Source organism: Crocodylus porosus, unplaced genomic scaffold (genome assembly GCF_001723895.1).
Source record: "Crocodylus porosus isolate Cpor-Errol unplaced genomic scaffold, CroPor_comp1, whole genome shotgun sequence".
Taxonomy (NCBI): domain Eukaryota; kingdom Metazoa; phylum Chordata; order Crocodylia; family Crocodylidae; genus Crocodylus; species Crocodylus porosus.
The window spans coordinates 95,506,775-95,533,051 of NW_017728886.1; the positions used below are offsets into that span (position 1 = coordinate 95,506,775).

A 26,277-nucleotide genomic window follows, 5' to 3' on the forward strand; every position below is an offset into this window, starting at 1 on the left:
CCCCTGACACAACAGCAAGATCCACAGTTGTCATGCTAGTAATGCACCAGGGCTTCATGAAGAGGCTACTATAGTTAGGTTTAATTTTTTGGTTTTGTTCACTTCCAGTTCTAAGACTGGCTACAGAAATATAAATGATCTTCATTTTCAATAAAACTGCTTACACTTTCTCACCTCTGTAAGACAAAATTAGTTTTGCTTTAATTAAATTCACATGGTTGCTTGTTTCTTACTCAAATGTATTTACTCTTAGTTCTGAGCTTGTTTTAACTTGAGAAATGTGGCCATTTTAAACATTAAGATTGTTAATCACATTTACTGTGGGAGTGCCTAGGCACTGATCAGGATCCATGACCCCGATTGTAGGTGCTGTACAAACATAGAAGTGGATAGGCTCATCGCTAAAGAGTTTGTGATTTAATGAGACAATGCAGATAAATGGTAGGGAAAAGTGAAGTGATTGCTGTGAAGGTGAGAAGTGTCATGAGAGTTCCACTTTTATATTTTGGAGGAAGAGAAGGAGTGAGGGTTAGTTAGGAGGGATTAGTGGTAGAAGAAAAGAAGTAGATATGGGGAGGTGAATATGGAATGAAGTTAAAATAAAGAAACTGTAAGGGGCAGGTTTGCTGAGTAAATTTAATGCAATAAAGGGGGCCAGAGGAGTCTAAGGTTTTAAAATTACTCTCTGTCACTGGTTAGCATTAAACAAATGAGCCAAAAGCGTGCTCTTGAGACGAAAAATAAAGCTAACAGCATACTGGGCTGTAATAACAGGAGTGTCACTTGCAAATGAAGAGAAGCAATTCTTTTACTCTGCTCAGCACTGGCCTCATGTGTTATGTCTAGTTTTGAGCCCCAGAATTGAAGTAAAATGTAGACCAGGGGTTTCAAACATACAGTCCACTGGTCATGTTGTCACAATACGGCCTCCCCAGGGATGGCTGTGATGTCCCTAGGGCACCATGACTATGCTGGCTCCCCTTTATGGGTCCCTACTAATCTCTCCTGCCATGTCTTGCTGGTATAAATTATGAATTGGGAGGCTACCCTCAAGATGCTGCTCAGTCACAGTCCTGACAGACTCCTCCAAACCCTGTGGGTTCTTGGGCCCCTTACTTGGTTCCACACTCAGGAGGTGCCTTACAATATCACCAAGCCTTGTGGGCTACATGTGCAGCTCCAAAACCTTCCCTTTACCATGCCACATGGCTCGCAGGTGGCAATTAAATGTTATCCCTTTTTCTGAGACCTCCATCTAGCTCAGCCTCCTGTCTCCACACCCTCTCTGACACCGAGCCCTCTTCATCCCTGTCTCCATGCCCTCTCTGGTGTTGGGGTCTCCACACTGTAGTGTGCCTCAGTGAGGCCTCCTCCTTCTAGTCTCTTTTCTTTCTGTGACTATAGGTTCAACCTTTTGAGTACAGAGACCTCAGCCTGCATAGTCCCAGAGTATCAGGTCATCATTAAGAATATTTATTTTAAACCTTTTAATAAAGACATGGAATAAAAATAGCTAAAGCATTTGAAATGTAATTATTTAATATGGCAGTTGGTAAAGTAGAGATTCACTTTATATACAGCTTTCACTTTTGACACAGTTTTTTTTTTTTAATTAGAAACTCCATTGGTCTATCCTTTCCCCCTCTGCCCCTGTGTCTGAAAATCTTTCAGGTAAAATTAAAGATAATAACTGTCCCCTTGTAGTGAAAAGACAACAAATTAGTTGAGAAGTGCTAAAGCTGCTGCAGGTGCTGCTTTTGAAATATGATCCTGTTTCTTTCAAGACAAAACAAGATCAGGAAAATACAGGCAAAGATAGACAAGGCAGCTTCTGCCTTTGGTGCTGACTTTTATTTGAAACTCCAATGACAAAGGAAGATAAGCACTAACTGTTGGCACTAGATTTATGACCCAGATAGGACCCAAACCCTCAGACTGACCATGACTTCTTCCATTTGATAGGCAAATTGATACTTTGTGACAGCAGATAAGAGTAATGCAGGCAAGGCAAACAAAATACATGCCCCCCTCTCCACATCCCCACCCCCTGCCAAACCTGATTCTATACCTACTACTCCTAGGGTTTACAGAAGAAAGGTATGAGCATCACCCTCAGGCTCTTTCTTGAATGTCTGATGTCAGCAGCCTTGGAGGTCAAGGGCAGAGGCCCACCTCCCATCTCCCTGTGGTCGTCATACAGTCCATGTTCTATTCTGTCAGAATATTCCTTTGTTCCAAGAAACCCATCACATCCATATATCTTACTATGGTCATTTACCAGTGTCTTAATTTGGGCATGCCTGGCATACTAATTTGGTCTGTACACCAAAACCAGAAATCCCAGAGCTTCTGAAGCTGGTCACTGTGACCTAATGACACCTTATCTCTATTATAGGCTTTCAGGAAACAGTGGTACATGGTTTCAATTTCCCCAGCCTAATTGTCTGCAAGGTCCAGACACAGTGGGCTTTGAAGACTGAGACAATGAAACTTTGTTACAAACAGGCTTTTAGAAACTAATTAACCCTTGCCATTCCCCTGAGCCATTGTTCTAACGCATATCTACTGGACCTACAAGCCAATTCCTAACACAAATATCTAAATATTATTTTCTAGCCATCACTAATTATACATTATTTGACATATTCAGACCTCACAAATTTGCCCTAGGGTCTGTTTGGTGTTACCTGGCTTTCTGGTCTCAGAGGAGAGTAGGGGATATAAGAACTAAAGTAAAATGATGCATGAGGGAAGTGGTGAGAATGGGAAAACAATTGCAATTAGTGTTCATGCTTAACTGAAGTTGGTGGAGATAGCAATGCCATCCATGTCCCTCTCCTTAGTTCTGTCTCTTAGGATCAGAGTAATTAAAATCCAATGACATGCTAGTAAATCCAAAGACCGTTAGGGAGTAGCAGCCATAAAGGTAAGATTTGCTCTTTTTAACCAACTTATTCTTCTGACATAAGTGTCAAATTATGAGCCCTCAAAATTGACCCACATTATTTTATCTACTGGCAAGGCTTAATTTTTAGAATATCAGCTTTGGCTCATTCATTTCTGACCCCACACTCCTTAGGGTTCCCAGATATATTTTTAATACTGTTGGTCTGTCTGTACCTTTGCTGACTTCAAAACAATTTTATGAAGCAGTCTAAATGGAGTTTATTACCTTGGGCAAGTTGTCTCTACACAACAGATTGGAGGCATTGGAGCAAACAGTTTGAATAGTGCAGAGAAAGTCTCATCAAACCTGTACAAAATACTGTTAGTGTCCCCAGTAGCAGCCTGCATCTCCTCTGCAGTCACTTCAGTTTCTTTGGGGAAGTTTTATTACCCAAAGCCACATCGAAGGGCACAATTGGGCTGGCATGGGGGTGTTAGATTCTTTAGAATGGGACTCTCCCTTACACATTACCAGGGATGGAGAGTGTTGAGGGTAAGGAAAATGACCCCAGATAAGCCCTTTTTACCATTTCCCCCTTCCCCAGGTAAGTAAGTGCCTACTGAGCCCACTTCTGCAGCTGCTCATTTAGCTTCAGTCACATAATATCTTTCCCTTATTTAAAGATGAATTTATACATTAACCTAAGGAGAAGGAAATTTTAAGAGGAAGGGAGTGTTATCTTAAATAATTTGCTTCAGACTAACCTGTGTTAAGCTTGAAAATGAGTACAAGTCTATTTTTAGAAAAATAATGAACCAAAATATGATAAAACCTTAGCACTGGGATATAGTTTTACAGTCCAATCCAAGTCTGAGTTACAAGTAGTATAGTTCTAATAAACCTCTTACCTCTCTTTTGGGAGTTATGTATTTTCTCTCTAGTTCTGTTAATTGGGAAAGGCTTTTTAAAAACAGCAGTTTTCCCAGCAGAAGCGACTTCTGAAAGTGAGTAGGGAAAATTGACTCATAAAAGGTAAACTTAGAACTAATTTGCAGCCTAGGGTATAGATCATAATGCAAAGCCTGAGCTGGGTAACTTGAGAAACTTCCATTATTAACCTTCCATAATTCTGTTACTAACTCTGCAACTCATAATAATTCTACAAGACCAAGCATCTGAACATAAAGCAAAATACACATTTGAATGTCTAACATCAGTGTTAAATGACTAATTCAGCAATCGATTCTAAACCCAATCCATAGGAAATGGTCCATTTTTCTTTGAACAATAGGATCCATTTTATATGACAGTATACAGATTAGTTCTAATGCTTTGCCTGGCCCTGGTGGGCAATCTGGATGCAATGGGCTTCACTTAAGAGTAGTTTCCTGGTGAAGTACAGTCATGGAAGGAGATGATAATACAGTTTAGTTTAAGTTGAATATCTCAGTAGGAGGGAAAAATCAGTTTGGCTCAGTGAGAGACATGAAGGTAATTATAGCCTAGAATTCAAGACTGCTTACTGAATAAATGCTTTATGGAATTATAGGATACATTTAAGGATACATTATCTCGTTGATGTGTAAAAGATTGGCATGCATTCATTTATATTATCATTAATGTGAGTTACACAAGCAACTGTCCCCTGAATCAGAGAGAAACATTAAGAGCTTGTTGATGGAAGACCTTAGTCTTCTGAATGTTAAGCATCAGTCCCATGTCTACTTCCAAGTAAGCACACACTACAGCATTATCAGCGTACCTGAGCCCAATGACCGAGGTTGGGTTAGTCTTGGTTTTGGCTTGGTCAGCTGAGATTAAGCAGTTTACCAACAATTCGGTAGCTTAGCTCCACTGAATTGATGGTCAGATGTAGCATCACAGTAAGGAATATTTGTGCAATGGCACAGCTTTGCTTAACTCCTTAACCTCAAAGTGGTCTGTGATAGATCCATTACTGGGAGCCACCACTTGAATACTGTCATGGGGCAGGTGAAGAATTGTGATGAATTTAGATAGGCATCTGTACTTCAGAAGGATCTTCCACAGCACTTCTCACTTGAGTGTCCAAGGGTTTCATGAGGTCAAAGAAGCCCATACAGAGAAATTTATGTTGTTCCTGGCATTTTTCCTACAGCTGGTGAGCAGTGAAAATCATGTCAGTTGAGCTTCTTGATGCCCTAAATCCACACTGCAATTCCAGGAGGAGCTCTTCAGCAAATGGAAGGAGATGGTTCAGGACAGTTCTTGCAATGATCTTTCCTGTGGTGGAAAGCAAGGCAATCCCTCTGTAATTTTCAGTCAAACTTGTCTCCTTTGTTGAAGATAGTCATGATCATGGCACTCCTGAGGTCACCTATGATTTCCTCATCTATGCCTTAAGATGAGGGCATGGAGCTGTGATGTAAGTTCCTATCCCACCTGCTTGAAGATTTTGGCAGGGATTCCATCTGCTCTAGATGTCTTGGCATCATTCATCTGCTAGATGGTTTTCCTCACCTCATTAAAGGTTGGAAGGATTCTGAGATTGCCTCTAACTGGGTGTTGTGGGATGGAATTGAGAACACTCTTCTCAACAATAGAGACTTGATTGGAAAGGTCTCCAGAATGTTCCTTCCAAATGGTGTTGATGGCCCTCCTTTCCTTGATCAGCCACCCTCCATCTTTAGGTCTCAAGGGGTTTGGTTCCTGAGAGGTCAGACCATAAGTGTCTTTGGTGGCACCAAAAAACCATGGATAGCATGGATTTTAGTGAAATGTTGAATCTCCTTCACCTTGTTTTCCCACTCTCTGTTCTTCATATTAGGGGTCCTCCATTAGACCTCTTCCTTGGCTTCTTGCTGATTCAGTTTCTTCTGCTTGCTGTCAGTGTTGTTCTGCCAGTCACAACAGGCCTTCTACTTCTGGTCAATCAACTCTTGGATTTCCTGTTCATGCTCATTAAACCAGTCTTGCTGGTTCCTGGTAGAGAATGCAAGTGTCTCTTGACAGGCACTGATGATGGTGGACTTAAAGGCACCCCAAGCACTGCCAATAGTCTTCTGTTGTTGTTGATTTGAATTCACCAGTTTTTCATTGAAGCACTGATGGAAGAGGTCTTGTTTGTTTAGATCCTTGAGTCCTTCAGTGTTGACCTTCCATTGGAATTAATTGTACTGCAGCCATTGTTTGTGTGACATACGTGAGCAGATGAGTCAGTGATCAGTCCAGCAATTGCAGGTCCCAGTATTGCTTGGATGATGTTGACATCTTTGCTGTGATTGGCATGGACAATCATGTAGTCAAAGGAGTGACAATGTTTACACCATGGGTGTTGCCATGATGTCTTCTACCTGTATTTCTGTGAAACAAGATGTTGGTGTTGGTGATGGTGAGTCCATGTTCTGGAAATTTGGGCAAGAGAAAGATGGCATTGAAGTTAGCCTTTCTCACTCCTTCCTTGCCAATAATTCAGTTCCAGAGGTTGTAGTTCTTCCTGACTTTGGCATTGAAATGACTTAGCGGAACAAGCCTGTCTCATTCTGGAAAATCAGAAAGGCCGTGGTTAAAGTTGGCATAGAATTATTCCTTGGTTTCATTGGTGATGTCAAGAGTCGGGATATATGTAATGATAGCAGTGACATATTGGCTCCCTGACAATTTGAGACAGAGAGTCATGAGGCACTTATTAATTCTGATAGGGACCTCTTTAAGAATGAACTCAAAGACAACTCAATGGGAAAGAATAAACTGTGAAGTCAGTGTTCTCCTTCCTGTTTACTTTTCCAGAAGAAGGTATAGCCACCTCCTTGTTCTTTGAGATGCACATCTCCTGTTTGCTGAATCTGACTCAGTGCAGAAATGTCAGCAATCCAGGAGCTTTTTTGCCACCCTTGCCCCCTCCCCTTGATTCCCCCTTTTCCTCCATGGGGAGCTGTTAGCCAGTTGAGGGGCCTGGTAGTGGCAGTATGGTGTTGTCAGACACACAGGGAGCTGCTAATCTTCACCCTCCCACAGCCTCCTGGCAGCTTCCCACCCAATTCCTCACCCTATTCCCCCTACCACCATGCCCCCTCCCACTTGTTTCCCCCTCAATTTGGGCTAGGTTGCAAGATTTAAAGCTAATCCTCACCTGAAATAGTGTTACGCTTGTTAAGGAACCTTAATGTATGGAGACTGGCTTTTTAAGTGCCATTACTGTAGTCTATTTGTAATGTGTAACTTCACATTTAAACATCTTTAGTCTGTCAGTTAAAAACTTGAAAGGACATCTCCACAAAAATCCACAATGACTGCAAAAGTCTTGTCACAAAATATTTAAGAAAGTTGTTTGCCTTTTCCAGTAAAGTGATTACCATGTTTTTCATTCACAGTGTTAGTAAAAAAAACAAATTTGTATAACTCTTCAACTTAGAAGGCCACTAAATTTTTAACAGTTCAGTGGACACTGCAAATGTGTTTTAAAAGGACATTGTGTATTACTGGGATTATTATAAAGACAGATACAAATCTTTTACATGTTTAGCATAAACACTTTTATTAAGTTCAAGGTGCCATATAGTTAACTTCTCTCTCTCCACCATTCTCACCAGGTGATCGCTAAATACTTAAGATACTAATATATTTTACTGCCCTTTAGAGGTAGGATGTTGGGCAAAATGATTTTCTTGCACTATATGCAATGTAGAGTTTGATATGTAGAATGCATTTATGGAAACTGTACTATTCCAATTGAGCAGACAATTCCAATGGTAATCAAATCCCAAGGACCTGTTTACTTTTTAATTTAAATTTTGCATCGAAAAAGCAGAAATAAGGGAAGTTTTGCTTATCCCATGGTCAGTGTTTGCCAGGGAAAAGACCAAGAGGACAAGCCAAAGGATGTAAGTCCAGCTTGTCTTGTGATATAAAACTACAGGCCCCTCTACAAGCGTAGGTAAAGGCACGAGGGACTCTAACGCATGATCCACACAATAGCACCTCCTGCCATGCCACACATGCCTGGCAGGAGGCATGACTGTGGATCACAAATCAGATCCCATCATGCCTTATTGCCAGTGCAGGGGGAACCCAGTCCTGGGTTCCCCATACACTGACAAGAAGCAAGCTGCTACAGCTGGGAGCCTCCTTAGGTGATGGGGAATGACCCCGATCTGGGAGATGACAGCAGCTGGAACTGTCTGGGAGCCCTGTCAGTTAGGAGCTCCCAGGCTCAGCAGTGCACATTGCCCCTCCCTCCACACCTCTAGCTGGGAGCGTCAATCAGCTGATAGGGCTGCCAGCCACAGGGGCCCTGGCCACATATTCAATTAATGGTATGATAGGAAGCAGCTACAGAATTATTACATACATATTGTGGAATTACCTTGTAGCTTTTTATCATGCCATTAATTGAATATGTGGCTGGGTGATCATCAATGCATGTTAAACTGGTTAATCATGCGTTAGGTGTAACATGTATGAGACCTACAGGATGTCATGTTGTTGCTCTGCTATACTGGAACAGCTCCAATGTAGTCCATAGCTCTGCTGAAAAGAACATAATGCATTAATGGCTGTTAGTGGATTTTCAAGAGCTATAACTAAGAGAAATAATTGGGTTTTTTTGTGGTGCCACCCTTCAGTAAAAGGTTTTATGAGAAATTACACAAGACCTTAGATTATTTAAGGTCGTTCACAGACTCGCTTATAATTTTATTTACAATCATGAAAGTCATTTCTAACTACTGACGTCAGTAGTTACCCTGATTTACGCTTGGGGGCTAAGAGTAGAGTGCAGCTTGAGACTGCTTATATACAGAGAAAGTGATCAGCTAACCACAACCATTAGGAATAGTTCATGAGCTGTCACTCTTAAATCCCTCAGCTTTGTGAAGTAAAGTACTAACTTATCCAGAATTATCCATCAGAAAACATAACAGAGAAGTCAGTCTATTACACTACAATACAATCTTATATCCAAAAGCTACTTTAGATGCTTTTAAATCTGATGCTCAGAAGGTCATATTTTATATTTGAAGAAAACTTTGTTTCTCAGCTCTTTCACAGTTTTCCTTAGTGACAAGAAGCAAGCCCTTTGATCCTCATTTGAACATTTGTAAACTGGAACCAACTCCCAAATTCTGTCTTGCCTAATTAAAATGTAACCTGTCAGGTCAAAGACTTCTTTTACCCCATACTGAGAGAATGACCAGTGCAATTAGAGTGCTGTTTTGGTATGAGCCTCAAGGCAATATGGTGATGATGATGTTTGATCTTTGAATACTATTTCTCTTAAATTCACTGGGGTTACAAAATAGAATGAAGCTTAGACTTTGAAAGTCCACTTCCTTTTTAGAAGTATTTATAATTTAGAAGAGTCTTATTATTGTTTTACTTATGGCTTTCACTTTTTGTGTTTTTATTTAGGGAAATTTAAGTTTTTCTTGTGTGGAACCACATACGGTGCCCGTCTTTTTCAATGCTACCAGTTACCTGGAGGTTCCTGGTCGCCCAAGTCAGGATCTGTTTTCAGTCAGTTTCCAGTTCAGAACCTGGAACCCAAATGGACTTCTTATCTTTAGCAACTTTGCTGACAGACTGGGTAATGTCGAGATTGACTTGACTGAAGGCAAAGTCAGCGTCCACGTTAATGTCACCCAAGTCAAGAAGAATAGAATAGACATCTCATCAGGTATGTAGTGGGTTTTGAGATCTTTATTTTTTAAAGTGTTTTACTGTGTGGATTTCAGTTCCAAATGTCAAAATACCATGTTGTAGGTTAATGAAATCCTTTACTGAATGTTTTGAGTGAGACAAAGGAGAGTTGAAATTGGTGTTTCCTTTTATAACTTTTGCTCTTGTCCTTTGCCATATTTTATTTTGATCAGGTGAGTTATGCAGTCATTTGCAAATAAATAAGAGTTTTTCTCATATATGATGAGTATAGATATGGACAATGTTTTATTTGCCCATATGAGTATAAATATGGGCAGTCTGGTTGACCTATTTCTTCTTTTCTTTTATCCATCCCTCTAATATCAAAGCATGATCTTTCTTTCTCTCTTAGACAACAGACAGCCTAGCTATTTCAAAGGCTGCTTTAACATCTACTCCATGAACTTGGAGAAAGCAGGATCTTAGAGTTGGTCAGATCATGTTCATTGAACTGTGTACCTTTTCACTCCCCTACTGACCATGAGCAGGTACATCTGAACTGAAAAGGGAAGTATTTGAATAAATACAGTAATTAACAGAATCTTTAATGTAGTATGAAAAGGAGGTGGAAACATTAAAAAAAACACAACAAAAAGCATGGTTCACAATACAATTAGATTTGAAAAGTACAGAGGCAAGAGTATTAACCACTAAGTAATGCATGTTTAAACAAGACTTCCCTTGTCCATACTGAAAACGAAGGCACATTCAATATTATGTTCACAGAGTCATGACAATTAATATATTTCTTAATTTGTATTTTCCCAGTAAAAACATGCCTTTCCATGCATCTAATTATTGTCCTAAAGAGCCAGGATACCCATATTGGGATCCGGTTTGGAGCATTTAATGGGAAAGGTATACTTCAGTTTTCATCCAGTCAACTCTGTTATGAGTTGTAGAAGCTTAGCATTAATAAAATAATAAGAATAATAAGAATATTTTTAATATCTATCCTTGTGAAGCTTGAATAGACCAAGCTTGATTGTGGAAGATAAGAATATACATTCTTAGCACAGTTAATAATGTAAAATAAGAACTCTAAGGAACTATAAAATAAAAGAAATGCATTGTATTAAAAAAAAAAAGAGTATGCATGCCTCAGATGTTTGAATGTAGGATTGTAAAATTTTTTAACAAATGAGATATTTTTGTGAGTTCTTGCTTCTGTTTCTGCTAATTATAGCATGAGGTGTGAATGTCATTTCTGTTCCTAATCCCAAAATTAATTAGTTTTTTCTAAAATATTTGTAACAATGTTCTTTAAAAATCTAAACTTGTTTTGTGAAACTGTTCCAACTTGATGAAATTAACATTGATTTTCCTTTGTTCCCTGTGCATATGCATGTGAAGATTCAGTAATGCTTTGTCTATGTTGTAGTCAAAAGAAGGAACAGCTCAGCTTAGTGTCTGTCACATTGTAACAATAAAACAACTTGTTTCCCACTTGATTCCCCAAATTCTGGTTTGACCTTGTATAACTGTTGCCCTGTGGGGTCAGACCAACTCTCAGGATCTCAATATTGCTCTGTTAGACAGGAGGGTGTGACACAATTGCACATATACAAACACACAAATTAATTAGGTGCATACACACATACACACTACCAGCTCAGGCACATACACATCCAAACCAGCCTAGGCACAGGCATACCTATCACCAATTCAAGCACATACACTATAGACCCCAAAAGCTAGACACAGATCACTAATTCATATATCATGCACACAATGCCATACACACACACACACACACACACACACACACACACAAACACACACCAGTTCACATACATACAACCCACCTACACATATACACAGGTAAGTTCCTAACCTGGATGGTACAGTGTGTATGTGTGTGCTTGGCATAATTGGGGTAGGTACGGTTCAGGAGAGAGAGAGTTAAAGTGTAGGCAGTGAAAGTTGCTAGAACCAGGATTAACACCAGTAGACTACAGAGAAGCTGGCTGAGGAACTGAGGCTTGGGCTTACTTAAGGTAGACTGGAGCTGGAAACTGAGGCAGACAGCTGAGATATTGGGTGGGAGGGGGGGAAGATAAGTGGTGGCAAGGAGGAGACAGCCAGGAAAGAAACTAAGGCAGAAACCTGGTTGCTCAGGAGAAAAGGAAAAGACAGAGGGGATAAGACAGTGGCAAAGAAATGGGGGTTTGGAGGTGGAGAGGAGCTCAGGACAGGTGTTGGAGATGGCAGTGAGCCAGAAGCAGGAGAGAGAGAAATGAGACAGAAGTCAGAGGGGTGAGGAGCAGAGATTGAAGCAGGGCCAAACCATAGTAAAGCAAAACCCAACTTAGGGGTCCAAGTAACAGTTTTATTACACAGACAACACACTACACAGCCCCGTGAAGTTATTGATTCTCACACATACACACACACACAAAAGCACTCACAATGGCAGCAGGAGAAAGAGTCTTAGTAGAAGGTTGGAGTCCAGGTAGGGAAGAGAAGCAGAGTCCAAGTCCTTGGCTGAAGAGGGGGTGGGGGGTGATAGCCACCTATCCAGGCTGGAAAGGGGTCCTTGTGTCCAGTAGGTGTTGTCCAGAGAGGGGGTTGCCGGCAGGGCTTCTGGGTGGATAGGTGGTGTGGCATCATGCTGATCCAGATGGATCTGAGCTCACTTATACTTATCTGTAATAGAGGGAGAGAAAAAGTCAGAAGTGTTTGGGGAAGGGGAGGGAATGCATATCTATCATATGTATTTGAAAAGAAAAACTGAGGGTTTTGCTACATAATGATGAAGGGAGCTTCTGCAATAGTTTTGTGTGATATTTCTTATATGTTTTTATTTTAAAGTTCTTTGTAAGAAAGAATAATTTCTTACAAAGAATAACCTTAAAAATTCACCAGTTTGAAATTGATTCCACATTAATCTTTAGTTGGTATGAAAGGCATGAAACTACAGTTTTGTTGACAATTTAGGAAGTGAATATATGTAGAAGGGAGAGGGAGGTCCAAAACTGTTTGCCATAAAAGCATACTGGAACACTAATACAATGCAACTATATGCATAATATTTCTCAGTTACTCATGCATAATCCACAACTAGTCCAAGAATTTGGAATGTTATAACTGAATAATCTCCTTGGTGTTATCTCTATTAGCCTGTACTTGCTGGGTGCCTTAAAGTATTTACTAGCAAATTTTGATCTGAAAAACCCTATTTCTTGGAAGGTTATATGGAGTGTCTTTCTATTCAGTCTGCTTGCTTTTTGTCACTTTATACGGATTGACGTGTTGCATGTTAGAAGATGGAATATGTCTGAAAGTAAAATTTCACCTGAATGTATTTCCATATCCACACCTCCACAATGAACACATCAAAATCCATAGATCCTACATATGGTAACTACATGATGAAACTAAACAGAAGCAACACACCAGAATGAACTCTCACAGAAAAAAATGTGATGGACAGAGAAATACACGTGTCAGTAGGAGCACATTTTTCACAGAGCAACTGCTGCCTTTCTGACCTTACTATCTTTGTGCTCAAGGGAAATCTATGAAACAACTTTAAAAGGTGAGTTTGGGAACAAAGATTAATAAGCTGGCTGGACACTAGGCACCAAAGACTGAACACCAATACTGATTATATGACACACTATAATCTTGTCAGTGGCAGTCCCTTGGGATGAGGATTACAGTCTTCCAGTACTTCCAGTGAAGTCACCAGTGAGTCCATAGATGACTGAGGAAACTGATCTGAGATCCACATGTTCAACTGCAGATATGGCAAATAGTTCCAGAAGTAAGGAGTAGATCCTGGTAATCTCAGATCACAGCCCTTTCCCTTCGTCCCTGTTATCTATCTGCTTCCACAATGAGATGATTGATGTCTTGTTGTAGTACATCACAGTGCCATTGGATCCAGTTCAGTGGTTGCATCTCTCAAGTACTGATGTCAATACTGCATTTCTTTAGTTTGGCCTTCAAGGTGTCCTTGGATCTTCTCTTTTGGCTACCCCTAGAGTGGTGACCATAAGTGAGTTAGGAGTATAGGATCTGCTTTTGGAACAATTTTGTCAGGCATCCTTATGGCATGTCTTGTTTAACAGAGTAGGTGCTATATAAATGTGCTTTCAATGCTGGCTCAACGCTTGAGCCAGAATCCTGGCATTTGTTCTTCTGGCCTTTCAATTCATGTGTGGAGGGTTTTCTGAAGATACCATTTATGATAATATTTCAACGCTTCTAGTTATTTCTGATATGTTTTCCAAGTTTCACATCTGTACAACAGAGAAAGGATGACAACAGCCTTGTAAAGAAGTTTGATTTGGGTCCAAAAATTCTTCCTAAACTCTACAGTTGAAAAGGACCCTCTTCCCTTTTGATAGGTCTTCATCTCCCAATAATCATATGTCTTTTCTTCTGCTAATTGTTTGTTTGCTACCCCTGGGAATTTCCTCCCTTCCAATTTCAGCGCTTTACCACTGTTCTTAACAATCAACATTTTTGCTTCCTTCCCCAGACCTGAGGAAGAGTGCCTTGCATTCAAAACTTGTCTACCTATTCCAAATATGCAGTTGCTTGAATAAAATATATTACTCAAAACTATTCCTGCCTCTCACATAAATCTTGGGCTATCATGACTACCACATCATCACGATAACTACTATTTCCATATCTTTTGTTTGAAGATGGAGGTCATTATTCATGCTTATGTTAATCAGATTTGACATTTGAGCTCCTTACATAAGCAATTAATAGGCTGTAGGTGGTATCAGCATAAAACCCTCATTCTATTTTAGTTATGAAGGTTAGTGGCCTTTTTTTAGTCATATAGATTCAAGATGTCAAGATGCATAATACTTTTATCACTCACTCCTGGGTCTGTTATTTTGGGAGGGGGTGGGGGGAATTATTATTAGTCATATTTATTTGAATACAGATATACCCAATTTCTAAAAAAAAGCCTGTTAATTGAGACCAAAACTTAAACACACGTATGTTCTGCATTTCTTCTCTTTGACTTCTTTGCCCCAATACATTTGGACTCTTTCAGAGATTGTAATTTATGCCTGATATGTCTTGATTAGCCTCATATTCTATAGTTGCTTGCACCTTTTAATATGGAGTTGCCATACACAAGCTGTCAGAATTGCTGCTGCTTTTTCACTTTTTGGGCCAGATTCTCAACTGCAGTTCCCAAAGGGTAGTTGCAAGAAGAAGTCTCCACTGTAAAGCTGGTGGAACGGGTTTCTGTACTGGCCTGCACTAATCAGACTGGAAGAGGCATACAGTAGAATAAATTTGGTAGGCCTTTCTTCCACTGGCATAAGATCCTGCAAGGTTTTTATGGTAGTGGCATGAGTTACAAGGGCCCCTCAGCTACTCCAACTTTGACCAGGGCCTAATAACATAGCATCAGGGAGTTGTAATACAACATGAGTGGAATTTGGATGAAAAGGAGGACCTAGTTGTCTATCAAAACTAGTTAAATTCCCATCCTTCTAACTGATAGCTGTGCACAACAGACTCTCTTATTAAACTATTGCATATCTGTTGTAAAGTGTCTTGTGATATCGGAGAAAGTTCAGACAGTATAACAAGGGGAGATTTTTGTTGTTGTCTTAGCAGAGCTTTATATCCAATTAGACTGAATATGGCATTTAACTACAATAAGGCAGCTTTAATTTAAAATACTTTTCATGATATTTAATGAAAATAAAAATCTGATCATGAATAGAGAAAACACCTCTACTCAATCATTTGCATTTCTAGGATCCATATGTGACCACCGTGAATATTTATTGATAGGGATCTGAATCATTTTATATCACTGTAAACAATACCAAATACAGCTGTAAAGTTTAGATACAAGAGAAGGGAGCAATCAACAATTAATCAATTCACTGCATTAAGAAGACTGAATAGTACTATTAATTTGAAGGCTCTGACAGTTTTATAGTGTGTCCCTGATGTCATTTAATTCTACTTTTTTCTGTTGTTGCTTTATATAAAATGTACATGGTATATTTAATTTAAATATTGTGAAGTAATAGAACAGAAAATACACAGAAAAAAATGTAATGATAATCAAAATCTAATTAATACCACCTTTTCCTGAACTAAAACAATAGTCTTATGATCTTTATTCTATCATCTTATAATTTGTTTCCCCAGAGGTGTCATTTGAAATGTTCATGTCCTGAGGGAAGAGACAGAAGTGGGACATGGCAAAGTGAGCACTTAGCTCTCCATGCAGAAGCTTCCACCATTGTGGTGGTGGCATGGGCTGCTAAGACCTCAGCACAAGTTCCCGAACAGGGGCTTCTGTGGTCTGCCATTCAGGTACCTTCCCGCCCCGCATCAGAGTCTGTGCCCAGAGCTGATGCCCATCTCAGTCTTACTCCAGAGTTAGAATAGTGTGTTTTCTGTGAACAGAACTTGGTTGTTCAACTGTTTATGGTAAATGAATGTGAGAGGGAATTGTGGGAAATTAATTGTAAAATGCTAGGGTCCCCTTTGAAGCACATAAATATCTTATCCATTTTATGTTTGGGAAAGCTGAAGGGAAGAGATATGTACAGGTATATTTTGTAAAGGTATCATGTACACTCAAAACAGAAAGTGTAAATGCTTTGTTTTGGATGTGGGAGTGTTTTAACTAAAGCTGCAGGCTCATTTTATTATTATTATTTTGGTCATTTCCTAGAAATAAGCAGAGCTTGGTTTATAACACCATTTCCCAAACACAGAGAGTTAACACTGTAGGAATAAAAGTCTTGTTGGATGCATTCAAACTCAGGTGAATGTAAAGATCACCCCTACAGTAAAAACTCTCAGCCATTCCTTCATCAGATAAAAAAGAATGAGTTTTTTTTTTTTTTTAAATATATGTCTATAAATATATGAGGTTATATATATCTTCCTTTCATCTGCACCCCAGTTGCGGGGTCACAAACGCAGTTCGCCTGTTGTTCATGTCACTGTGGCTCCAGCTCCCACTGAAGGGATTCGCTGCTGCTGTTGCTGTCACTGTTGCTGTCCTCAGTTCCATTTGTGTCTTCCTCTTTCTCACTGTCACCACCCGCTTCCCTGCTAGGCGGATCTTGGAAGATCCTGTGCCACGTGTCTCTGTGCCAGGTGGATTTGGCTGCATCCTTTCCACCCTCCACTACTGATTTCTGGTAGTAGGTCTGGAGTTTGCTCAGAGCCATTTTCACACAGCCTACTATCTCTACGTCCATGTGCCTGTACAACAGGAGGTTCCTGGCCTTCCACAGGGCACTCCTGACACAGGATACAAACTGGTCAAAACAGGCTGACAGGTTCCCTTGGTGTTTGGTGAGGTGCCCATACTGCATCGCTTCTCTGGTTGTCCGGTTGACACCAGTCACCACTTTGCAGATCTGCTTCACCCTTTTCCATACCTCCTTGGCACAGGTGCTGTCAGTCAATCGTCTTGGTGGTTTTGTGGCAGTTGGGTCACGGGCAGCAGGGTGTCCCCAGCTGAGCCTCTCTATGCCTCCAGGCCCTTACTGGCAGGGCTTGGTGGGCTATGAGCCAGTTCAGGTCCTTGTGAACTTTGCACAGGTCCTTGTGGTCAATGTGCTCGCATGCAGCTTGGCATGCATCACCCGGGAGCAGGTCCACAGGTGATGTGATGTCCCTCAGCCTCATTGTCTCTTGGATCTTCTTGTGGTTGCTCATAAAAAGGAATGAGATACAGAAAGTATTCTGCTATACTGTTCATATCCACACTTGCTCACTGTAGAGGTGTAGATTAGCACTTTAGCAATTTACATCCTCTTGTTGAGGGGTAGCTAAAGGTTGCATCTATTACCTTAGGGATTTTGTGACATTTCATGCATCCTTCTAATCCCAAAATAAGAAGACTGTGAGAGATCTACATGGCATATAATAAAAAGGAGTTTGGGTGACTATAAAATGTAGCTCATGGCAAACTTCATCTGACTATGACTGTAATTTTACAGCATGTTAAATTTCACAAAGACTGCCTATTACCATAAAACAGTATAGTACTCTGTTCTTAACAGTGGTTAATATCATGCTTGTTACATGTCTTTCTTCTGTTCTTCCCTGGCTCTAGTAGTCTTTGGCTTTTCTCATTTCCTTCTCTTTTCTCTCTCAAGGCCATATTTTTCAGATTGCTAGCATTTCATATTGAAAACTCTTAGTCTTACTCATACTATCATTCCTTAGTCAACAGCAAGGACAAATTTGCCTCAAAAGAGAGGTTTATCTGGCCTTTTTTCCAGATTTCTAGCCACGAGTTCTGCCCTCTGAAATTTGTTGGGATATCACAACAGTTATGATAGTCAGTTCTTCATAGATCTTTTAGGGGCTGGAGTGTGGGCAGTCAGGAAGGGTCACCTGATACACAGGTGAAGTCTAGGCACTTGGTTCCCAGGGAGCCAAGAGCTACTACTGAGGTTAGAGTAAGCCATCAGTCCACACTGAAGTCAGGGTACACCAAAAGGCAGAGCTGGGTATGCTAGGAGTTGAAGCCAAAATAAGGAATCAAAGCAAAGTTAGGGTACACCACAAGTCATACCCAGAGTCAAGATACTCGTAGAATCAGGATCAAAATCAGGATATGCCAGGAGTCGGAGATGAGGTTCTCTAGTGCCCCTTGGCTTCTGGCCTGAGCCACTGCACCTGAATCAAAGGTCTGTTCACTTCTCTTTCAGTTTAATCTGTGCAGTTTAGACAAACCTACAAAGACTGAATCAACTCAGCCTTGGGCTGTTTGAATGGCTGTATTTAGCCTTGAGGTCAGAAAGGATTTTTTTTCCCAGAACTGATTGCAAGGATTGTGTGTGTGTGTGTGTGTGTGCATACACACACATGGAGAGAGGGAGAGCTACATTTGAGTAAATTCAGAGTAATTCTCTGAAATAGCTAATACCAATACAGATTTATCTCATGTTTAATTAGAAGCAGAATTTGACTCTTTAGGAGATAGAAAATGATGCATCCCTTTTGCTGCTTTTTCAGTTTGTTCTAATGAGATTTTTAGCTTAGTTTTTGAAGCAAAGCAATCCTGTAAATTGCCTAAAAGGCATCCAAGCTTTTTTGATTGTGCTATGCTTTTGACAAGTGTTATAGTTTATTCCAGTTAGGAGGAGAAATTGATGAAGGAGAAATAATAGGGAGAAATGGATGATCTCTGCTGCAATTCTGTTTATTAGAAAGCACAAAGTTCTGATTTTTCAAGCACAGGATGAATCAAAAAAAAAACAGAAACAACTTTTCCCTCTGTATAGCTGCAAACTCCTTTCAGCTAGCTCCTTGACTCAAAAATGCTTTCTAAGCTTCTCTCAGGGCTACAGAGTAAAGCTATTTAGGTTGTGTTGAAGATTCTTTCAGTGGCTCTTGTTCCTTTTCCACTTGAGCTGCCTGCTACACAGACCCTTTCCCAAAACAATAGACAGTTGATGCCTTCCCTCCCAACATATTTCAGTTCCTTACTGACTTTGCATATATTTTTGTTTTGCAATGAAATGTATGCATCTCCTAGCTGACTTCAATGAGGGGCAATGCTTAAAACTATCTTTTAAAATAAAGTTTAACCCATTCTATAACAAGATTATAGTTTTTTAACCAAAGCACATTTCCAAAACTCCAAAGCACGTTTTGGAGTTTTCTGTTACTATTAAGGGAAAAAAGTAATAGATAAATGGTTATGATGAGACAATGCCAGAATACTAAAAGGTTCTTCTTTACAAAGATACAAAGATTTTTCCATGAGTTTTTCAGTGTTTCATGATATCAAACCCTTATCCTTGACTCAGTGAGCAAAATAACACTCATTCTTATGAAGGAAAAGTGAAGTTTTGTGGTAGCAGCTTTTAAAATAATCCCCTGATTTATTGAACATTTACTTTCTTACTTTGTGGCTTTTCATGGACAGCACTGACCTTTCATGTCTTAACATCCTCAGCTCAGCTTAAATACACTAGGCTCTATGGAGATCTCTTGGATTTTTAACACACAACACAGATCATAAATCATGGTAAAGAGACATTGTCCCTTTGGCCCTTAATGTCCTAACAGAGAAGTTTTCAATATGTTTTAAAATCTTCCACCATTAAATTGAATTCTTCCATTTTGAGCTACTTACTTCCTCCCTTGGCTCTCCTAGTTAACATCTCATTCTGAATATAAGCTACTGTTCAAGGCTATCCCTGGTTTATCCTGCCAACCATAAACTTATTAAAACTTGAGCTATGAATATGTTCTTTGTCATATTTATCTGCATTAGATAAATCTGTTTCTCCTTATGGGATCTTTCCAGGAAGTTTTCCACCCTTTTCTCTATCTGTTGGGCCCCTAGTTGTCTAAACTGAAGCTCACTTATATTTTCAACCCCTGGTTAAGATCATTTCCTTGAGAAAATAAAATGTCATTATATGACAGAACTAAGGCATTACTATTCCAGTGACAATGCCCCATGGCATTTCATTTGAGAATCATAGGAAATATTTTGGTTTCATTGTTAAATGAAGGTTTTGGTAGAAAGTGTATGAAGAAAAGAGAGCACTTTTTGCATAAGGAAAACCCCATCACCTGGTCCTTTTTGTATTAATGGACAAGTTTAAATAATATTCGCATTATGTCATCTGATGTAATAAGCACAGTTTTAAAAAATAATAAAATAGGTTTATAAATCAGTTCTTGTGAAGCATTCAATAGTTTAACCCAATTAGAAGAAAGAGACCTTACCCAGAAAAGACATCAGGTTATCCACTCTCTCCTGCTGTAAACTAACATCTGCCACAAAAAAGCAGCAGGGATTTATACTATCTTTTGTTGCAGCCGCAATTTTGGGCACTTGTTGTGGGACAAAGGACATGGATAGCCATTCATTTAGCCTTTGTGCCACCATAGAAACTGTTATGGTGGCACACAGAGTGATGTCTGTTTCCATCCTATGCCATGCAGCACAGTTTTAGTTGCTTTCCTTGCTTAGTAGCATCTTCTCTAAGTGCCTTGCTATCCTCAGATCACTCTGTCACTTAGGACATATTCTTGTTCATATTTTTGTTGGTTAATATTATTAACCAACCTTTATCTGGAACACATTGCATTGTATTTTTCTAGCTCTCCTTTCTGTGCATTTTTTTCCTTTATAAGCAACCTTACATTCAGGAACAGCTCTCTAGAGACTTTCCGTGGCAAGTTGAAGGATGTTTATTTAAAATCTGTGTTACCTATTGAAATAATAAGTAGCTGTTTTAAAAAAAAGAAAGATATTTGTTATTTTTGTGTCTTAAGGTCTTACAGGGTCTGCATGTGGTATAGTGATTATTAGGTCAATGTGACTTTTTGTCAATATTATCACTTTTCTATTTAGTAGCAGTGAAGGTAGGAACAGTAGGATATATCAGAGAATAGAGCATCTGCAGTTATACTGGTTATGTTTATGCATTCTAGCAGTGATATCCCCAAAGTAACATGGAATAATCATGTAGGCTTCAAATTATAAGAGCGTGGCTGGAATGTATCATAAGAGCTACATGACTCAGTATTGCAAATCTTAGCTTATTTTCCCTGGTTAGCTACTGACCTGCTCATTGTGTGATATATATGCCACAGGTTCATTTAAAGTTTCATGCATGTTTCCTTCACCTTAAAACCTCACCTTCAAAAGACTGAGATCATAGCAAGTACCCCTCGTGCTCACTATCTATTATGTATTTTCTATAACCAGTTGCTTGAGAGAGCTACAAGGAAGAGTCCCTATCTACATGGGCCAAAGCATACTATCTCCAGGCCAGGGAGGAAGAGATTATATTACTTCCTAAAGTTGAGGCTTCCCACAACCAACTTTAATTTTCAGTATCTTTCTAAACCAACTTTGTATCATGCCTTTGGCTTAAGGGTGGGAAGGGAGGACTTGACATACCCTTTTGAACTTTAGAGGCACAGATAGAAGTGACAATTTTCCTCCAATCTGACCACAAAGTGGTCTATAGCCATGACTAAACACAAGCACACAAGACCACTTCAAAAATGGCTGATTGGGTGAAATCTGAACCCTCATTGCATGAGGGGCCAGATGAAGACATTTCAAACCAGAGCATCTTCTGTAACTTCTATATCCCTGCCTGCCAGCCTGTTGCTGTTTTCAGATTGGGAGTGGAGAAAGGGAGCAGAGGGAGTTTGGTTTGGGGGGATTTCAGCCCCTGCAGGAGGGCTGGGTGTGTTGGCACTGGATTTAAGACCCAGACATCTTGTTCTGAGTGGACCAAAACCTTCAGACCAGCCATGGCTTTTTCCATTCTATAATAGGTACATTTTATTGATACACAGTGATAGCAGATAAGAATAATTTAGGCAATGCAATCAAAATAATGTCCCCCCCTCCATTTTATATCTACCAGTCCTAGGGTTGTCACAGAGGGCAGGTGCATTTGGCCAATACTTCACCCTGTGGTTCTTTCTTAAATGTCAGATGTCAGCAGCCTGGAGGTCAAGGGTCAAGGACCCCAACAAACTGGGGTAGCTGGAGATCCACTCTCTGTCTATGGTGGCCTCAGGTTCTCCCCTCGGGGACCTTTGGTGCTCTGAAATCACTCCTTTTGTATCCTTGTTCTCCTCTGATGACTCTTCATCTCCAGGTACCATTGATTGGTCTCCCTGTGGTTGTCATACTGTCCACACTCTATCCTGTCAGCATATTCCTTTGTTCCAACAAACCCATCATTTGTATGCATCTTAATTTGGTCAATTACCAAAGCTGGTCACAGTGATCTAATGCCACCTTATCTCATGTTTGGGGTACAGTGTTCAAATTTCCTAGCCTGTTTATGCCTGCTTATCCATTTGCCTCAGACACAGCATCTGCCTTGAAGGAAATTTTGTCAAAAACAGGCTTTTAGAAACCAATTAATGCTTGATTTTTTCTGTGGACCATTGTTCTAATGTAATATCTACTTTATCTACAAGCCAATTCCCAAAAACAAATATCTAAATATCATTTTCTAGCCATCAGGATAGGTGTACTGAAGCCCCCCTCACTCCCACAAGTGAGGGGGCTCCAGTCCACCCACCACACCCTCCTGCACCAGCTGGGGAAACCTCTAGAATTAACTCCCTTTCCTCCCTTCCATTCGGAAAACTTAGTCAAAGCACAGTTGGAGCTGCAGCTGGCAAGGGAATTGAACAAGAGGAAGATCAGGGAAAATGTAGGAGGCAACGTAGTGACAGGTGATGAGGAAAGGCTGAAGTACTCAATACTTTTCAGCTTATTCTTCACAGTCAATGACAGTTCCTAGACTACTGCACCTAGTACACAGTTTGAGGAGAAGATGACAGCCAGCAGTGGCAAAAGAACAGGTGAGGAACTATTTAGAAAAGCTGGACATAAAGAAGTCCATGAGGCCAGATGGGATGCATCCAAAGGTGCTGAGAGAGTTGGTTGATGTGATGGCAGAGCCACTGGCCATTATCTTTGAAAACTTGTGGCAGTTGGGAGAGGTCTTGGAGGACTGGAAAAGGGAAAATATAGTGCCCATCTTTAAGAAAAAGGAGGAGGATCCTGGGAACTACAGACTGGTCAGAATCACCTCAGTCCCTGAAAAGATCGTGGATCACGTCCTCAAGGAATTCATCTCTAAGCAATTGGAGGAGAAGGTGATTAGGAACAGTCCGCCTGGATTCACCAAGGGCAAGTCATGCCTGACCATCCTTATAGGTTTCTGTAATGAAGGCTGGGACCAGTTTTGTTCAGTATCTTTATCAGTGATCTGGAAAATGGGATGGAGCAAACTTGCATATTACACCAAGTCATAGACCTTTCCCAAACCAAGCAGACCCTGGTTTTGGGAAGAGTCAGGGAACAGTGAGTGCTGCTCCCCTGCCCTCCCAGACCTGACCAGGGGGGGTGTATGCCAGCATTCATTCTTGCAAGGGATTTTGTCTTGTAAGAGAAATCTTGTAATTGCTAGTGGGGCAGCAGGGATTCCCCCAGTAGAAACATAACACCTATATGTGGCCTAATTATGTATTCAATCCCATCTTCCAGGTTATTAATAAAGATGTTAAACAATATTAGACCCAGGACCAACTCCTGGGAAAGTCCACTTGATGCCTCCTCATAATTAGACATGAAACCACTAATGACTACCTGTTTAGCAGACTGATTTAACCAGTTATTTATCCATCTTACAGTATTTTTGTGTAGAATGCATTTCTTTAACTTATGAATGAGAATGCCATGGGAGAGCATGTCAAAAGCCTTGCGGAAAACAAGTTATATTATACCCACTGTTCTTCCCCCATCCACAGAGCCTGTTGCCTTATCATAAAAAGTCCTTTCTCTTCTACACAGTTGGACCTCTCAGTGTATTTCCTGAGTGTTGAGGCTACAATAGGTACCTGCCTGATCTCTAAGGACTTCACTGTAAGGTATCCTAAGAACTTTTTTTGCCTTTTAGGACAGCATGTTAATTTAAATCATAGCACCATTGTCAAAGATACCCTGCATATTGTGAACTGCAGCACTGTCTGTTATCTATAATCCTGACTTCCAAAAGAAAAAAGGAGAATCTTTAATAATAGACTAAATTCAAGGCTTTAATCATTTGTTGCCCATGGGTTATGCAAGACCTTCCAAGATTGCTTTCCTAATAATATGGGCTCTGATCCAAGACACATGAAAGCCAGTAAGAATTTTTCCATTGACCTTTGCTCCAACTCCAGATCTGGCACAGATACACAACTCTGATCAGACAGCTTTTGAGGGTCAGACTGGGTGATGTTACTTGTAAACAGTTCAGATGACAGTATTTCTGTCATCTGGCTTTTACAAAATCTTTTACAAAAAATTTCTGACTTTTACAAAATCAGTTGTAATGTTTTTACATTGTCCACATAATGTGACTTAAGCTTTTCTTAAATTTTCTGGTGTCATTAGAAGTAGATAAGGTCACTATCACACTATGTGGAGGAGCTCCCTTTAAAATAAACACACTATATCACTGATCCCTCCAACCAAATTGATATCTACTTAGGTTAGAAGGATTTAAACATGACAGCTGTTTAACACTTTTAGTTATTTATTTATTATTAATTTACCACGCAGAAGCATTTAGTAGTATGAGAACGTGAAATATTTATATAAGAGTCGCATTTAAAAAACAAAAACAAAATTAACAGTGTCCAAGCATTTTTTGAGGGTTATAGCTGATCCAAGGTCTCAGTTTTTAATTGACAGGGCAGACAAATATGAAATGGATAAATGAGACTCCTATAAAAGACAAAGGGTAGAAATAGGGTCTGCAGAGAAGCAGAGAGTAAACTAATCTCTAAAATCAAGGGAAGGTTTCTTTGTCTTGAAGAATTGCTTTGTAAATCTTCCATCTAAACCTCACTCATGAATCCAGTTAGTCTATGTGATCCAGCAGCTACTAGAACATCCCTCACTTGAGGGACCTGCTTTTATTGCAGGTAGTCTATACCACACAGCCTTACTTGTATTTATTGTATTCAGTTCCATGAAGTCAGAACCAGCTGGTCTTCTCTCTATGTCCTGATAAAGGGGAATCAACTCCATCAGTTTGGCTATGCCCTGAACCAGTTCCAAGAAGTTAGGCCTACTTAGTTTTACTTAGGCCAGCTGTATTTGGCCTCCTACTGTCAAGACCTTGTTCAGGGAATTGATCTCCACCAACCCCTGGACTGCCAATTGGAGTCTCAAAGAGTCTATCCTACTGTTTACCTGTTCTAGGAAGTTAGTTGAGCAATATTCTTGGCAGTTCTAAGACAACACATTCTAAATTTTGAATTTAGATGAGCTACATAACCAGCTACGTGTCAGCTCAGGAAGATAGTCCTTGCCAAAACATATTTCACCACTTTCTCCTTGCTGCTCATAAAAGTTGTGAAGAACATGGGAGAAGTTTATGACTAATCTTGAGTCTTTTATTATGATTTGGTGACTGGTATACAAAGCAGTGAGGGTTTACTCAGTCTCAAATGCCTCAGTAAGCATGTAGGAAGTTGAACACTGCTTTAATTAACTTGGTCACCAGTACTGAGTGGGGTATACCTTTCTTAGCTATGCTGAGCCAGTTGCTGGAAACCTACTTATACATTAAGATGCAAGATTTCAGGAGTCCTTTAGAGAAAGGAAATTTGAAAGGGATAAATCTTTTCTGAGAGATGACTAGTAGAAGTAGGGCCTTCAGAGAAGCAGAGCGTAACCTAATCCCCAGAAACAAAGGAAAACTTCCTTTTGAAGAAGCTGTCCAGCATCATTAAATGTACCACAGTTTCTAGTCATGAAGGAAGAAGTCTCTGGCAAGTACCATACCTAATTGGGTCTTCTAATGAAAGACAGTTAGAAACACAATTTAAAATTGAGGTGAACTATAGGATTGCATTCTGACACATGCAGTCTGGGGTTCTGTCGCATGAAAAGAGCACTGCTGGGGACAAAGAAGGTGAAAAGTACAAATAATCTTGACCGTAGTGCTTACATATGCCATTTAATTTTGTTCCCCAAAATAGCACACAACGTCCAGAGTAGTGCAACACAAAATATTTTGTAGAAATGCAGTGGGTTATAACAGCATTTGTGTAAATGAAATCTCCGAGAGCTAGTCCTTCCTTTTTGTCTAGAAAGGAGAGAGGATACCCAATTTTCACTTGAAGCCTTTGAGTTCTTTGACTTACACTTGACATCCAAAGAAGAATTCTATTCCTGGTACAAATGTACTTGAAGCTTA

General features: G+C 40.0%; 1 protein-coding gene across 1 annotated transcript in view; it reads left to right on the plus strand.

Annotated features, from left to right (window-relative positions):
• Positions 1 to 26,277, plus strand: part of CNTNAP2 (contactin associated protein-like 2) — a 1,403,431-nt gene that overhangs the window by 467,585 nt on the left and 909,569 nt on the right. The window contains exon 9 of the mRNA XM_019535795.1: positions 9,275 to 9,539. Within this exon, the coding sequence (XP_019391340.1) occupies positions 9,275 to 9,539 (265 nt within the window). The remainder of the gene's footprint in view (positions 1 to 9,274; positions 9,540 to 26,277) is intronic.